The 14,465-nt window shown below is 57.8% G+C and overlaps 1 protein-coding gene across 1 annotated transcript in view; it reads right to left on the bottom strand.

Moving 5' to 3' along the window:
- Window positions 1-1,271: 1,271 nt before the first annotated feature.
- Window positions 1,272-14,465, bottom strand: part of LOC137907130 (slit homolog 1 protein-like) — an 18,110-nt gene continuing 4,916 nt past the window's right edge. Inside the window, exons 5-38 of the mRNA XM_068751442.1 lie at window positions 11,852-11,923; window positions 11,701-11,772; window positions 11,561-11,632; window positions 11,326-11,489; window positions 11,100-11,247; window positions 10,944-11,015; window positions 9,866-9,937; window positions 9,687-9,758; window positions 8,845-8,988; window positions 8,610-8,773; window positions 8,410-8,433; window positions 8,001-8,145; window positions 7,506-7,580; window positions 7,263-7,406; window positions 7,046-7,189; window positions 6,797-6,963; window positions 6,584-6,722; window positions 6,443-6,511; window positions 6,129-6,200; window positions 5,626-5,697; window positions 5,476-5,547; window positions 5,206-5,369; window positions 4,483-4,607; window positions 4,317-4,411; window positions 4,100-4,239; window positions 3,918-4,011; window positions 3,704-3,841; window positions 3,328-3,556; window positions 3,127-3,257; window positions 2,767-2,921; window positions 2,485-2,696; window positions 1,918-2,039; window positions 1,689-1,843; window positions 1,272-1,528 (exon numbers count right to left, since the gene is read on the bottom strand). Of these exons, the coding sequence (XP_068607543.1) occupies window positions 1,272-1,528; window positions 1,689-1,843; window positions 1,918-2,039; window positions 2,485-2,696; window positions 2,767-2,921; window positions 3,127-3,257; window positions 3,328-3,556; window positions 3,704-3,841; window positions 3,918-4,011; window positions 4,100-4,239; window positions 4,317-4,411; window positions 4,483-4,607; window positions 5,206-5,369; window positions 5,476-5,547; window positions 5,626-5,697; window positions 6,129-6,200; window positions 6,443-6,511; window positions 6,584-6,722; window positions 6,797-6,963; window positions 7,046-7,189; window positions 7,263-7,406; window positions 7,506-7,580; window positions 8,001-8,145; window positions 8,410-8,433; window positions 8,610-8,773; window positions 8,845-8,988; window positions 9,687-9,758; window positions 9,866-9,937; window positions 10,944-11,015; window positions 11,100-11,247; window positions 11,326-11,489; window positions 11,561-11,632; window positions 11,701-11,772; window positions 11,852-11,923 (4,192 nt within the window). The remainder of the gene's footprint in view (window positions 1,529-1,688; window positions 1,844-1,917; window positions 2,040-2,484; window positions 2,697-2,766; window positions 2,922-3,126; window positions 3,258-3,327; window positions 3,557-3,703; window positions 3,842-3,917; window positions 4,012-4,099; window positions 4,240-4,316; window positions 4,412-4,482; window positions 4,608-5,205; window positions 5,370-5,475; window positions 5,548-5,625; window positions 5,698-6,128; window positions 6,201-6,442; window positions 6,512-6,583; window positions 6,723-6,796; window positions 6,964-7,045; window positions 7,190-7,262; window positions 7,407-7,505; window positions 7,581-8,000; window positions 8,146-8,409; window positions 8,434-8,609; window positions 8,774-8,844; window positions 8,989-9,686; window positions 9,759-9,865; window positions 9,938-10,943; window positions 11,016-11,099; window positions 11,248-11,325; window positions 11,490-11,560; window positions 11,633-11,700; window positions 11,773-11,851; window positions 11,924-14,465) is intronic.

Genomic DNA, 14,465 nt, shown 5'->3' with positions numbered 1-14,465 from the left:
CGTCGGCGTGAGAATATGTAGAGGCTTTATTGGAACTGGGGGGTTGGGGAGGCGGTGCTGTCCTCCTTTAAAGATGGAGGGAGGGGGGAGGGGTGACGGCGGGGGTGGGAGGCCAGTAGCAGAGGTGGAGGTGGGAAGATACACTGTGTGTGTGTGTTGGGGGGGGAGGGCCTCTGTCAAACTGATGGGGGTGTATATTAGGTTTATGTTTCCGAGGGGACGCATAAATCACCGTTTCATTAAACGGCTTCCGCCTCTGAGAGCCGGCCCCCTCGCCCTCCGTCCCTCCGTCCCCATCTCTCTTTCTTTCAAACGTTCAACCCCCCCGTCCGTCTCATTCGCCTCCGTCACCAGGAGCTGCCATCGATTCAGTAAGGCGGCCGTGACATGAGGTCATAGGTCACGGCGGCAACACGAAGCGAAGCAGAGCCAGTGTCAAGGTTAAACGGGAAAAAAGGAGAACCAGCGCTTTATTGAAATAAATAGCAAAGAGACACACCAGATGTTCTGGAGGTGAGCAAAACAAACCGCCACAAAACGTGACAATAATCTGTTGGGGTGTGAATGCGTGTGAACGCGCTGCAGTTATAATAATATAAGAGTTCAGAAGCTGCGAATCCGATTCACGACACGACTTTAATAGAAACGCAAAACAAACATGTAAAAAATTAATATTCTGAAGCTTTATTTTAGTTCACATCTCTATAAATAAACATGTCATCATATATAAAAGCTACGTTTCCACGACGACGCGTTTACTGGCTCATCGGAATAATCAGAAAGAAGAAACACACAAAACGAAGCTCGTCTTCAGGGACGGTGACAGACACACACGACGTCACTTCCCTGTTCACTGCTAACTGCACTGCCCCCCAGTGGTGAGAAACTCCACAACCTGCAATTACATCAGAATTCTTCATTTAAAAGTGGGAATCTTTGAGGATTGATCCATCGGAATGTGGTGCCCCGTTAACCTTTGACCTTCAGCCAATGTGGGCGGCGACCTTCATATTTACAACTGGATTTAACTCACCTACGTGATATTCTACAATTATAGCACTCTATTGTTAATATCTTTTGAATCCATCCAAATATTAGGTGAGACTCACGGGCCTGATTTGATCTCGCGTTTATTAATACTTTTATCTGACTAAGCGTTCACACCTGTCCCTGCAGGAACACCTGCTGGGCGTGACCCAGGTAGCACTCAGGTGCTCCTGCTGCAGGTGAAGAGGAGGACCATCTTGTGTGTGTGCGTGCGCGGCATCACACTACACACACTCCTTGCAGCCACACTCCACGGGTTTCTCCACGTCCTGCGTAAACGACGTCCCGTCGTCGCATTGGAAGGCGAGCCGGCGGCGGCGGACCCTCAGCGGGGCGCAGCAGGGGGCGGCGCCCGGCTCGGATACCGCCGGGCACCGCCCACGACACTCCACCCAGGAGAACGGCTTGGAGGTCTGGCACAGGACGGCGCCGTGCTGCACCCGGTGATAGTCTCTAACCGGGTCGCCTCGGCAGGGGGGCGCTGTGGGCGGGGCCAAATAGTGGGTCAGTTCAACAACACTGCTGCAGCTTTTAATGCGTCAGTCAGGAAACAGCTGCTCTGACATGCATGTATGTTACCATGGTTACCAAATACACAGCCTCTGTGGTTAGCGGCTCCTCCTCCTCCTCCTCCTCCTCACCCGTATCACAGCTCTCTCCGGTGAGCCCCCCCTCCGCCTCCTCGCACCGGCCCGCCGGCTGCCCCGGCTGGTTACACAGAGCGCCGTGATATCCTCGCTCGCAGTCGCAGCGGTACGTCTGGGCGTTCAGCGCCACGCACAAGCCCCTCCCACACCTGCATCGAAACGACAGTGAACGTAACGATTGGAGGCGGAGCTTCTCTCAACTTCATGATTTGATCACACTCACTTGTTGCCTTTGCAAGTGTTGACGCCGGTTGCCATGGTGACAGCATCAGCACCAGAGGGGCCTCCTGCTGGCTGGTCACAGTGTTGTCCTGTCCAACCCGGCTGGCAGAGACACTGAGGACCCTTTGAGAGACAACAGGGGGACAGTTTCACCTGATCCTCTAACGGCGGGAAGAAAACAGGATTGAACCCGATCAATCATGGCTGGATGCTGCCGGTCCTCGGACCGGACGCCGCGTTTGCAGGTCCTCGGACCGGACGCCGCGTTTGCTGGTCTTTGGACCGGACGCCGCGCTTGCAGGTCCTCGGACCGGACGCCGCGTTTGCTGGTCTTTGGACCGGACGCCGCGTTTGCAGGTCCTCGGACCGGACGCCGCGTTTGCTGGTCTTTGGACCGGACGCCGTGTTTGCTGGTCTTTGGACCGGACGCCGTGTTTGCCGGTCTTTGGACCGGACGCCGTGTTTGCCGGTCTTTGGACCGGACGCCGCGTTTGCAGGTCCTCGGACCGGACGCCGCGTTTGCCGGTCCTCGGACCGGACGCTGCTGGGTTCTGGTCTGGCCCCCTACCTGAGCGGCGTTGGGCTGGCAGACGCCATGCAGGCAGTACAGGCTGCGGCAGGCCTGGCAGCCCGGCACCACTCCGGGCTTCATGTTGGTCCGGGTGAAGTCCTGCAGCTCGTGGTTGATGTACAGGTTCCTGATGCAGCCGTGGAAACCGGACGTGTTGAGGGTCTGAGAGGACAGACCCAGGGAGGGGGGCATCACCTCCTCCGGCATGCCTGAAGGGACGGACAACGAGGAGTCGGCCCGGCGCTCCTGGCTTCCTGCTGTTCCTGCCGGCGGTCTTACCTCCTACGTAGAGCGGCGCCTCCCCCGTGGCCCCCCCTCTCTGACCCTGACTGTCCAGAGTCGTTGGAGCTCCTCCGTCAACAGACAGGTTCAGCATCCGGTTAAAGGTCACGACCTCCACGGTGTGAAACTGTCCATCGTTCACCGTCTCGGCGCTGCAACACAGCTCATGTTACATTTACAGCGTGGGGGGGGGGGGGGCGTGATGTCATCACCGCCCTCCGTTAGCGGCGTAACTCAAAACGTTCTGGACGGATCGTGATGAAATTTTCAGGAAATGTTGGGAATGTTACCAGCAACAGGTGATTACACGCGTGTGCGTGCGCGTGTGTGTGCGTGCGTGCGTGCGCGTGCGTCTACCTGTAGATAGCAGTGACAGGCTGGTTCCCGGGATCATACGTGACCCTGACGTGACCCTGATGAAGCTCCACAGCGATTGGCTCGTTGTCCCCGTTATACAACAGGATGCCATTTTCCTCTGCCGTCGACACCTGAAACACACAGCCGTGTGTGTGTGTGTGTGTGTGAGTCACGTCCGCCGTGCGTCTCAGGTGTCCTCACCTGCAGCGTGATGTTAGCTCGAGGCCAGTTTTTGACGTCTTGCAGCTGAACGTAAGAATCTCTATGGATGAAGTTGACGCTGACCAGGCGCTCGCAGCTCCGCCCCTCGAAGCCCGGCGGACACCGACAGAACGCCGAAGCCGCCTCCTCCACGCAGGGGGCGCCGTTCTGACACGGAGCCAGCCGGCAGGGCGACGGCGGAGGGAGGGCGGCCTCGCAAAGGTCACCGCTGCCAGGAAGGAGGCGGAAAGAGCAGACACCCGCTCTGATTGGTTGACTTATTCTGAACCACGCCCACCAAGCTGAGCCGGACTTCTGACCGGTTCAAACTGGCGGTAAAGTCCAGCGGGACGGAGCGTCCTCGGTGTTCCCATACCTGTATCCCTGAGGACAGGTGCAGCTGTAGCCGTCCAGGTGGTCGACGCACTGCGCTCCGTTCTGACAGCGATGCTCGATGCATTCATTATAGTCTATACTGCAGTCTGGCCCCACCCACCCTGGGATACACACACACCTGGGACACACACCCACACGTGTGTGAGGCTCAGCGTGTGGGGTCTGAGGCGGGCGGCGTTGAGGCGTGTTCTCACCTGGGGCCGGTCGGAGCGCTGACGCAGGTGGACTGGTGCCGGCAGGGGTTCCTCCCGGGAGAACACACGCCCTCCTCTTCCTCACAAAACAGGCCTGAGGAGGAGGAGGGACGTTTATCACACGCTAAAGACGCTAAAGATGCTAAAGATCTGCTCTCATTGGTTTCCTCGTGACGTCACACCCGTGGAGTTGGGAGGACACAGACAGGTGTAGTTTCCCACGCCGTCCACACAGGTGGCGCCGTTCTCGCATCCGTGATCCTGACAGTCGTCCACGTTCACCTCGCAGAAGGTTCCGTGGAAACCGAACGCACACGCGCAGCTGCACGGGCGAGAAGGAGAGACATGGCGGCGTGAGAGCAAGCTTAGAGGACAACGATGCTAACAAGCTCCTCCCACCTGAAGCCGCCGCCCTGCCCGCCGCTGACGCAGATCCCTCCGTTGGTGCAGGGGTTGCTGGCACAAGCATCGACCGGCGTCTCGCAGCGTTTACCCTGAAATCATGGACAAATTACACATAACCACGCACACGCACGCACACGCACGCACACACACACACACACACCGTGAAGCCAGGCCGGCAGGTACAGGTGTACAGCTGGGCGTGGTCCACTCTGCAGGCGCCCTGGTTCTGGCAGGGGGACGCGACACAGGGGCTGCATTTGGCCTGGACAGACGGGTCGACCGCACCTGGACAGGTAGAGACAGGTGTGACAGGACAGGAGGACAACAGGTGCTGACATTTAAACAGAAACATCTCAAAGGTGTAGTCAGGTGACAGGGCGGGCCAGGATAAAGGGGCGGAGCCAGGAATTCTTATTAAAGGTTGACAAACAAGTCATTCACTTATTTTATTTCACCAGGTGCGAGAGGGGGCGTGTCCAGATAGACGGTCCCCCGGAGAGTCTCCCCATTATCCTCAAGTCTGATTGGTTATCTTCCTGTTGCGTGTCTGTCGTGCTGTGTCTGTTGCGTGTCTGTTGTGCTGTGTCTGTTGCGTGTCTGTTGTGCTGTGTCTGTTGTGTGTCTGTTGTGTGTCTGTTGCGTGTCTGTTGCGTGTCTGTCGTGCCGTGTCTGTCGTGCCGTGTCTGTCGTGCTGTGTCTGTTGTGTGTCTGTTGTGCTGTGTCTGTTGCGTGTCTGTTGTGTGTCTGTTGTGTGTCTGTTGCGTGTCTGTTGCGTGTCTGTCGTGCCGTGTCTGTCGTGCCGTGTCTGTCGTGCTGTGTCTGTTGCGTGTCTGTTGTGCTGTGTCTGTTGCGTGTCTGTTGCGTGTCTGTTGCGTGTCCGTACCCAGACACTGGAACTTCTCTGGGGGCGTGGTCAGCAGCAGCTTCCCCTCCAGCCCTCTGGGCCCGGAGCAGCGGGCGATGCCGGGCTCCTTGTAGCCGCTCTTGACCCAGTCCGACAGCCAGAGGAGGCGACAGTCACAGTACAGAGGGTTGGCTCCGATCGCCCTGATGAAGGCGAGGAGGAGGAGTCAGCGGGGTCCCTCTCTCACACACACACACACACACACACACGCACACACACACACGCTGCTGACGTTGTGTGAGATCTTACAGGTGAGACAAAGAGGCCACGTCACTGAAGATGCCCTGCTGCAGTTCAGAGATGTCGTTGCCATGGAGAGAGCTGGAAGACAGGTCGACGGTAAAACACACATGGGGTGTGTGTGTGTAGGTGCGCGTGTGTGTGTGTGTGCGTGCATACAGCAGCCTCAGAGCGTGCAGACCACCCAGAGCCAGTGGAGGAATGCAGCGTAAAGAGTTGTAGCTGAGAATCCTGCAGGAGAAGCAACACAAACCATCAGGATAACACACACACACACACACACACACACAGACGCACACCCACCCACCCACACACACACACACGCACACGCACACACACCAAACCAGGTTGACCTCTGGGTGAGGGAACAGGTGAGTTCTGTCCTCTTTTAGTTTTCTTCATGTCTTAGTTTTAGTTTTTCTTTCCTCCATGAAGTTCAGGTGTGAGGTCACTGTGAGGTCACTGTGAGGTCACACGTCACATGACCGAGGAACGAGCGTTTGTGTTCCTGTGATGTTTTGCTTGATGTTCAACCGGTCTCTGCTGGGGGATGATGTCATCACACAAAACCCGACTCACACACCTGGGACCAGTTCCTCGTGCAGCGTCAGTTACCATGGAAACAGCTCAAAGTAACTGTGTGTGTGTGTGCGTGCACTCACAGCGTGGTGAGCTGGCTCATGTTGGAGAAGGAGTCCTCAGACAGAGAGCTGATCTTATTGTTGCTCAGATCTCTGCAGAAGACAAAGATCAATGCTGACCAATAAGTAGATTACACACGCGCGCGCGCACACACACACACACACACATGCGTTTCAGATGTGCGCGGCTTTAAACACAGGCCACAGCGCCTCCTGCTGGACCGCTTCATAAACACAGGACTGATGAAGACGGCTGCAGGTCTTCATCGCTGGCTTCCTTGCGCGTGATTTTTTCCGCGCGTCACTAATGGGCGTGTTTCTCGCTGCGCACGTACACGAGCTGCAGGTGCTGGTAGGAGACCAGCTCCCGGGGGACGCTGGTGAACTGGTTCCCGTCCAGGTACCTGGGAGCACAGAGGGGGGTTAGGGCGTGATGACGTCATCGCGCGGGCCGCGTCGTCCCGCGTCAGACTCACAGCTCGGTGACGTTCCGGGGGAGGCCCCGGGGCAGGGCCTGCAGGTGCTTGTTGCTGCAGCGGACCACGGAGCCCATGCAGGTGCAGTGGGCGGGGCATCGGGGCCCCGGGGCGCAGCTGCTGTCCTCCAGGGCGGAGCCTGCACGCAGACGGGAGGGGCGTGTCACGCATGTTTGTCGTGGCGGGTGTTTGTAACGGGGGGGGGTGCCGTACCGTCCTCGCAGCGGAAGTCCGGTACCGCGACGTCCTGCAGGGGGATCTCACGGAGGAAGGCGGGGCCTTGGCAGCGCGGATTCCCCGTCACGATCCGTCGGCTCCGGAGCCACGCCCCGAACCAGGACAGACGGCAGTCGCATTGGAAAGGATTGGCCAGAAGATTCCTGACGGACAGAGGAGGATGAGGCGCGTCCAGTTAACGCGCTGTGTGTGTGTGTGTGTGTGCGTGCGTGCGCGCGCACTGACAGCGTGGACAGCCCCGGCAGGCCGTCGAAGGCCCCGGGCAGGACGCTGCTCAGCCGGTTGTCGTACAGGGACAGCAGCCGGACGCCGGACAGCCCCGCGAAGCTGCCGTTGTGGACGCAGCGGATCCGGTTGTTCCGCAGCATCCTGGACACAAAGCGTCCATCAGACCGTCCCCCTGTCCCGGCGGTCCCGCGGGAGGACGGCGGGGACAACTCACAGCATGCGCAGTCCCTCCATGCCCCGGAACATGCTGCCCCGCACGGCCTCCAGGTGATTGGCCGACAGGTGAAGCTCCGCCGCAGAGGACGCCCCCTCGAACGCCCCCGCCTCGATCTCCGAGATCTTGTTGTTGCTCAAGTTGCTGGAAGGAAGGACAAACGCAACTCATTAATATTCAACAGGTTCCACTGAAACGCCCCTCCCTCTTTGGGCGGGCGTGGCTGGAGGGGGCGGGACCTACATTTTCTTGAGCTGGGACAGGCCCTTGAACGCCCCGGTGGCCTCCAGGACGGTGAGGTCGTTGTTGTTGAGACGCCTGGGACAGGAGGAGGACACAAGGGGGGACACAAGGAGGACACGAGGAGGACACGAGGGGGACACGAGGAGGGCAGGAGGAGGACACGAGGGGGACACGAGAGACATCATCAGCACTTTAAAATCAGAACAGGACTGTTGTATGGTTTGGTAGGGGGTGTGGTCTGGGTTAGGGTTAGGGTGAGGTTGTGTGTGTGTGTGTGAGGTTGTGTGTGTGTGTGAGGTTGTGTGTGTGTGAGGTTGTGTGTGTCTGAGGTTGTGTGTGTGTGAGGTTGTGTGTGTGTGTGTGAGGTTGTGTGTGTGTGTCTGAGGTTGTGTGTGTGTGAGGTTGTGTGTGTGTGAGGTTGTGTGTGTCTGAGGTTGTGTGTGTGTGAGGTTGTGTGTCTGAGGTTGTGTGTGAGGTTGTGTGTCTGCGTCTCACAGCTCCTCGGTGGAGGGGGGTAAGTGTTCGGGGAACTTGGTGAGGCGGAGGTTGGAGCAGTCGACCACGTTGGCCTCGCAGCGACACTTGGAGGGACACGCCGGTTTAGTGTTACACTCGTAGCTCAGACGCCTGTCGTCAGCACCTGCACACACACACGCACACACGCACACGCAGACGCACACACAGGCACACACAAGCACACGCACAGACGCACACACACACGCAAGCATAGATGATTGACAGTTCTATCAATCAGACATGAACCTGTAACCCGGTACAACGTGGTACTAGTACACACGGCATGCAGTACTCACTCACCTGGGATGTGGTACTAGTGCACACGGCATGCAGTACTCACTCACCTGGGATGTGGTACTAGTACACACGGCATGCAGTACTCACTCACCTGGGACGTGGTACTGCTCCTTCGCTGAGATGGGAAAAAACTTCAGTCAGCATTTTTACATTTTTAAGGTTGTAAGACAATAAATGTAAAAGTTAGAAATTCATCCAGCCAATCAGACGAAAGAGAAGATCCAGCCTCTCTCTCCTTCCCTCTCTCCTTCCCTCTCCCCCTCTCTCTCCCCCTCTCTCTCCCTCTCTCACCCGAGCAGCGGAACTTGTTGCTCTTGATCTGAGCGATGCGTTTGTTGGCGAGGCGGCGAGGGCTGGCGCAGCGGGCGCCGCTGGTCTCTATGGGGTTGGACCGCAGGAAGTCGGCGAGCCACTTGACGTTACAGTCGCACACGAACGGGTTCTGGGCCAGGTGGCTGATGGGAAATGAGATCAGATTGCATGAGAGGGAGATGAAGCAGACTCCGGACGGCGAGCGTCTGCTCACAGGGTCTGGATGCCGTGCAGAGAACCGAAGGTGCCTTCAGCCAGACTCTGGATCTTGTTGTCGTACAGCGACAGCAGAGCCAAGTTCTGCAGGTCCCTGAACACCGAGGCCCGGATGCAGCGGATCCTGTTGGCGTTCAGCAACCTGATGGACGCAAGACGAAACACTCAGGACGGCCTTACGTGAACCTTCTCAGCTCTTCAGAGGGACGCGACAACACGGGTTAGAGCTAGCCTCCGCTAGGGGTCAGAGCTAGCCTCCGCTAGGGGTTAGAGCTAGCCTCCGCTACCGACACGCACGGGTTAAAGCAAGCCTCCGCTAGGGGTTAGAGCTAGCCTCCGCTAGGGGTTAGAGCTAGCCTCCGCTAGGGGTCAGAGCTAGCCTCCGCTAGGGGTTAGAGCTAGCCTCCGCTACCGACACGCACGGGTTAAAGCAAGCCTCCGCTAGGGGTTAGAGCTAGCCTCCGCTAGGGATTAGAGCTAGCCTCCGCTAGGGGTCAGAGCTAGCCTCCGCTAGGGGTTAGAGCTAGCCTCCGCCAGGGGTCAGAGCTAGCCTCCGCTAGGGATTAGAGCTAGCCTCCGCTACCGACACGCACGGGTTAAAGCAAGCCTCCGCTAGGGGTTAGAGCTAGCCTCCGCTACCGACGGGCATCAATAAGCTTTGGGTGTGTCCGATGACCAACCACTGCAGACCCAGAACACACAACAAGACCGGTTCTGACCCGGTCCTCTAGCCCTCACAGACGTTCAGGTCTGAGGCCACATGTTTACTTGATGCGTTTTAGAGCCGTCAGTGGGAAACTCGGTCTGCATGAAGATAAACGTGCTGAAATTCGGACTTACAGAAGCTCCAGAGAGGCCAGGCCGTCAAACACGCCGCCGGGCAGCTCAGTGATCTTATTCCCGTACAGAACCCTGCAGAACAAAGAGAACCCGTTTCCTCTTAAACGCCATCGGCATGTGCAGACGTGTAAAACCAACGCTCCTTCACACACACGCTGAGACAACCCGGTGCCACTCACAGCGAGTTGAGTGCTCGGAGGCCGTGGAAGGCGTCGGGGGCGATCTCCGATATCTGGTTGTTGCTCAGGTCTCTGGGAACGAGACGCACAAAGCGACGCGCTTTAGACCCGACAGCCACGCTGCTCGGATCGGACCATTGGAAGCGTTTGTGTTGACACGGTACTTTGTGTGTCGGGTTGAAGGCGCCACAAAGAAGAATATTCTCATGAAAAAGCGCTGAGTGGTGCGTTTCTCTCTCTCCGGGGTCAGACATGGTTTCATTGGGCATTTTTTTCCAAACCCCCAAATCAAATCGAATGAAAACCCACTTGGTGAGACGACTGGACCGTAGGCGGGCCCGGCGCAGACCCGAGGAGAGCGAGACCCGCTCGGCTGGCCGAGTTCTCTGACTCGATAATAAAATCCTGCTTCTGCTGCCACATGTCAGTCGCTCAAACGCCAAACCCCGTAAACCGGCCTGCTAACGCAATCAAAGCCTCCCCAAGGGTCCGGGAAAGTCTCGCCGCCATGATGTAAGGCTGCTGGACAAGGGACAAGGACAAGATGGACAACCGCAGCGAGACAAAAGACGAGAGAGCGGACAGAACAAAAACCGCAGGAAGAAAAGAGAGAAATAAAAGCTGAGGCGTCGTTGTTGTGGTCTGAACCAAGAACCAATGCGACCCTGAGAAGGCCCGCCCCCTGACATAAATCAAGCGCTCCTCCGTGCAGAACATCCAATGTGGCTGTTTGTTATGTCTGGTTGGGAAACCACAGCTTGGAGACAGAGGAGGTGCAGGGGAGGAACAGAGGAGGAACACAGGAGGAACACAGGAGGAGCAGAGAAGGAGCAGAGGAGGAGCAGAGCAGTCCAGCTGGAAGAGGAGAGTTTGAAACCCGCAGCCGAGCCATTTCATTGGCCACGCTGAAAAGGAAGGGGAGGAGACAGAGGAACAGCAGCTCCTCTGGCGAGGTAGCGTTAGCTTAGCTAAAGGAATATTTCACCAAAAACTGAAGGTTTAGATTCCGAAGGTAAAAGACTGATGGAACCGACGGGCTTTGATCGTGCTGCCGGCTTCCGTCGGATGTCGGACTCACATGCGACGGAGCTTCTTGTAGGAGGTGAAGGCGCCCGGAGGAACCGACTTGATGCCGTTCTGCTCCAGACGTCTGAGACAGAGCGACACGGCGGCCGTTAAAGGGTTAAAGGGCTTCGTGACCGGGTTTGGACCGGTTTATGGCGTTGATACCTACATCTCGGTCATGGCCTCAGGCAGGTGGGCGGGGATGGCGGTGAGGCCCCGCCCTCGACAGTCCACGATGTTGTTGGTGCAGGAACACATCGGGGGGCACGACCCCGACGCCAGGCTGCACGGCTGCACGAAGGCGCTGCCCCCGTGACCTGCAGAGACACAACGGTGCGCCTCCGTCACCCGGCCCCGCCCACGCAGGTGGACGCTGCATCGCCAGGCCGCCCTACCTGAGCAGGTGAAGTCGCTCTTCCTCAGCTCGGCCAGGTTGAGGCCCCGGAGCGCGGGGGGGCCGCTGCACTGAGCGTAGAGGCCTAAAGCCGCCCGCTGGCGGAGCCACGGAGACAACCAGGCCAGGTGGCAGTCGCAGCGCAGCGAGTTGGAGTGGAGGCGACTGGGAGGAGAGGGCTGGCTGAGGGCCTGCGGCATTGTGGGTAATGCAGTGCACGGGCACGGAGCACTCACAAGGTTCGGAGCTTCGGCATGTGGTTGAAGCTGGAGACGGGAATGCTGCTGATGTTGTTGTTGTTCAGCGTGCTGCGGGAGGCGGAGACACCGATGAAGCGAGCGCTCCCTCCCACGCCCGGAACGTTCGGGATACTCACAGGACCTCCAGGGAGCGCAGCGCCCGGAACGCCCCCTCCTCGATGCAGCTGATGTGGTTCTTATCCAGCTGACTGGGAACGACATGAAAAGCAGGTCATGAGCGGCGAGCGGCGAGCGACTCGCGGCTTCGCCGGTCGGGCTTGTCCTCACAGGTTCTTGAGGCCGGCGGCTCCTCGGAAGGCCCTCCTCGGGACGGCGCCGATGGCGTTCTCGCTCAGGTCCCTGAACAGCCAGGAAACAACAGAAGAAGAATGTCCTGCTCGTTAAAGGAAACCGCTCGAATGAGGTCCGACTTTTTCACGGCTTTTTAGCGCCGCCGTCTGTCCTCCATGAAACTCAATCTGAAGAGCCTCCAGCTGGGATTCCTGACGGGACCTTCTGAACGGGACCTCCTGAGCGGGACCTTCTGAATGGGACCTCCTGAGCGGGACCTTCTGAACGGGACCTCCTGAGCGGGACCTTCTGAACGGGACCTTCTGAACGGGACCTTCTGAACGGGACCTTCTGAACGGGACCTTCTGAACGGGACCTCCTGAGCGGGACCTCCTGAACGGGACCTTCTGAGCGGGACCTCCTGAACGGGACCTTCTGAACGGGACCTTCTGAACGGGACCTTCTGAACGGGACCTCCTGAGCGGGACCTCCTGAACGGGACCTTCTGAGCGGGACCTTCTGAACGGGACCTCCTGAACGGGACCTCCTGAACGGGACCTCCTGAACGGGACCTTCTGAACGGGACCTTCTGAACGGGACCTTCTGAACGGGACCTTCTGAGCGGGACCTTCTGAACGGGACCTTCTGAACGGGACCTTCTGAGCGGGACCTTCTGAACGGGACCTTCTGAGCGGGACCTTCTGAACGGGACCTTCTGAGCGGGACCTCCTGAGCGGGACCTTCTGAACGGGACCTTCTGAGCGGGACCTTCTGAACGGGACCTTCTGAGCGGGACCTCCTAAACGGGACTCTGAGCCTTTAGTCCAGAACGGGTTGAGGTTTCTCAGGATCCGGATCTGCTCCAGGTTCTGAACACACACACCATAAATTCTTTCCCATCAGGTTGTCAAGACATCTGTTGCCGGGACGCCAGAAAGCTGGTTATGATGTTTACTGGGGGGGGGGGGGGGGGCACACACTGGCCACAGCTGGACGTGTGTGAGTGTGCGTGTGTGCGTGTGTGTGTGTGCGTGTGTGTGTGTGTGTGAGTGTGTGTGTACAGTAGGGGGTCTCATAATATTTGCTCTCTATTCTTTTTCTGACCCTCTCTTCCATCCCTTGTGTCCCTCCCCCGTCCTCCCCCCTCGCTCGTCTCCTGCCTCTCATTGTTCCTCCGACTCTCCTGTCATGTCATTGCCCCCCCCCCCCCCCCTTCCTTCTCACATCGGAGGGTGAGAAAGGTAAACTTTCCCACTCCTTCCACGCTTGTGTTCGAGTTGCCACCTCTCATCCGCCCATCGGTCGGACTCCGGGTCAAGCAGGGGTCGGCTCCCCAGACCATAATATCATCATGGATCAGATCCGTGACCTTTGACCCCTTAGAAGAACCATCTCTGCAGCTACACACATGCTACATATTAGCCTCACACGGCCACACACTCGGAGCACGCTACACACGGCGTACGATGCTTCCACAACCGAAGACATGAGGGAGGCTGTAGCCATGGCAACCGGCCAAACACAACAGCATGGGAGCCTTTGTTTTCTCTCTCTCCTCCAATTCGTTATGTACAGCAGCGTTGTTGCTCTGAGTGACATTCATTCGACTCGTCTTTCCTTCCACCGCTCCTTCATCCCTCCATCCAGACATTCTCTTCCTCGCCTACCTCTTTCCTTCCTTGTCATATTTCGATTCCATCTCTCCATCCGCAGAGGAGCAGAGCACTTAATCGGGAAAACCCTCGGAAGGCGGAGAAAGAAAAGGAGGACGGAAGCCTCGGGGAGGGGGAGAGAGAATGAAAGTGACAGAGCGCTCTGCCGCGCTATTTGCCGATCAGTGATTGGCTGTTTGAACAGCCCTGCGCTCTTTGAGGAGGTCGGCGCTCCTGACCTGCCCCCCCCCCCCCCCCCATCCAGCTCCGTCGCACTAAAGCAAATTCCAGCACACAAAAATAATTGTGCCAAACCATCCTCAGGCGCCCCCCCCCCCCTCCCTCCCTCAGTAGAAACAGCTAGGTCACCTTCAGGCTACATTAGCCCATAATTAGCCGTCCTCAGATGCCAGTCAGCCGAGCTAATTAGGACGCCGCTGTCTCTGCGGCTAATGAGCTGCAGCATCCTGCCGGGCTCGGGTTTCATGAGCTGTCCTCCGTCTCTGTCTCTGTCTCTGTCTCTGTCTCTGTCTCTGTCTCCGTCTCCGTTTCAATAATCCCAACCAGGAAATAATAATATCAGAGCGCACTATAAGGATGAACCACATCAGTTCAGCTCCAGGTCAAGGTGTGTGTGTGCGTGTCTTTGCTCCCTCCGGGCTAAAGGTGGCGCCGATGCACACACACACATTCAGGCAGCGCACACAAAGGCCCGGCGCCGGGCGTGGTTCCGATCCTTCACATGAGGAACCAACAAAAGGCCGAAGACAGAAAGTCAGGAAGCAACCGCAGGAGGCCTCGCAACATCACGAAGGCGTTGCCGTGACAACCTGCGACAGCGGTCGGATGTAGCCCGGTGCACCTGAACGCACCACACACACTTCCCTGTCGGAATTCTGCCATTTTCATAAAAAGAATATTCGACGACTGACTTTTTCCATTTCATTCTGGAGGATGTG

The sequence above is a fragment of the Brachionichthys hirsutus genome, chromosome 17 (assembly GCF_040956055.1).
Source record: "Brachionichthys hirsutus isolate HB-005 chromosome 17, CSIRO-AGI_Bhir_v1, whole genome shotgun sequence".
NCBI lineage: Eukaryota > Metazoa > Chordata > Actinopteri > Lophiiformes > Brachionichthyidae > Brachionichthys > Brachionichthys hirsutus.
Note: the sequence above shows the minus strand (reverse complement) of the source record. Positions and strands in the feature narration are given on the sequence as shown.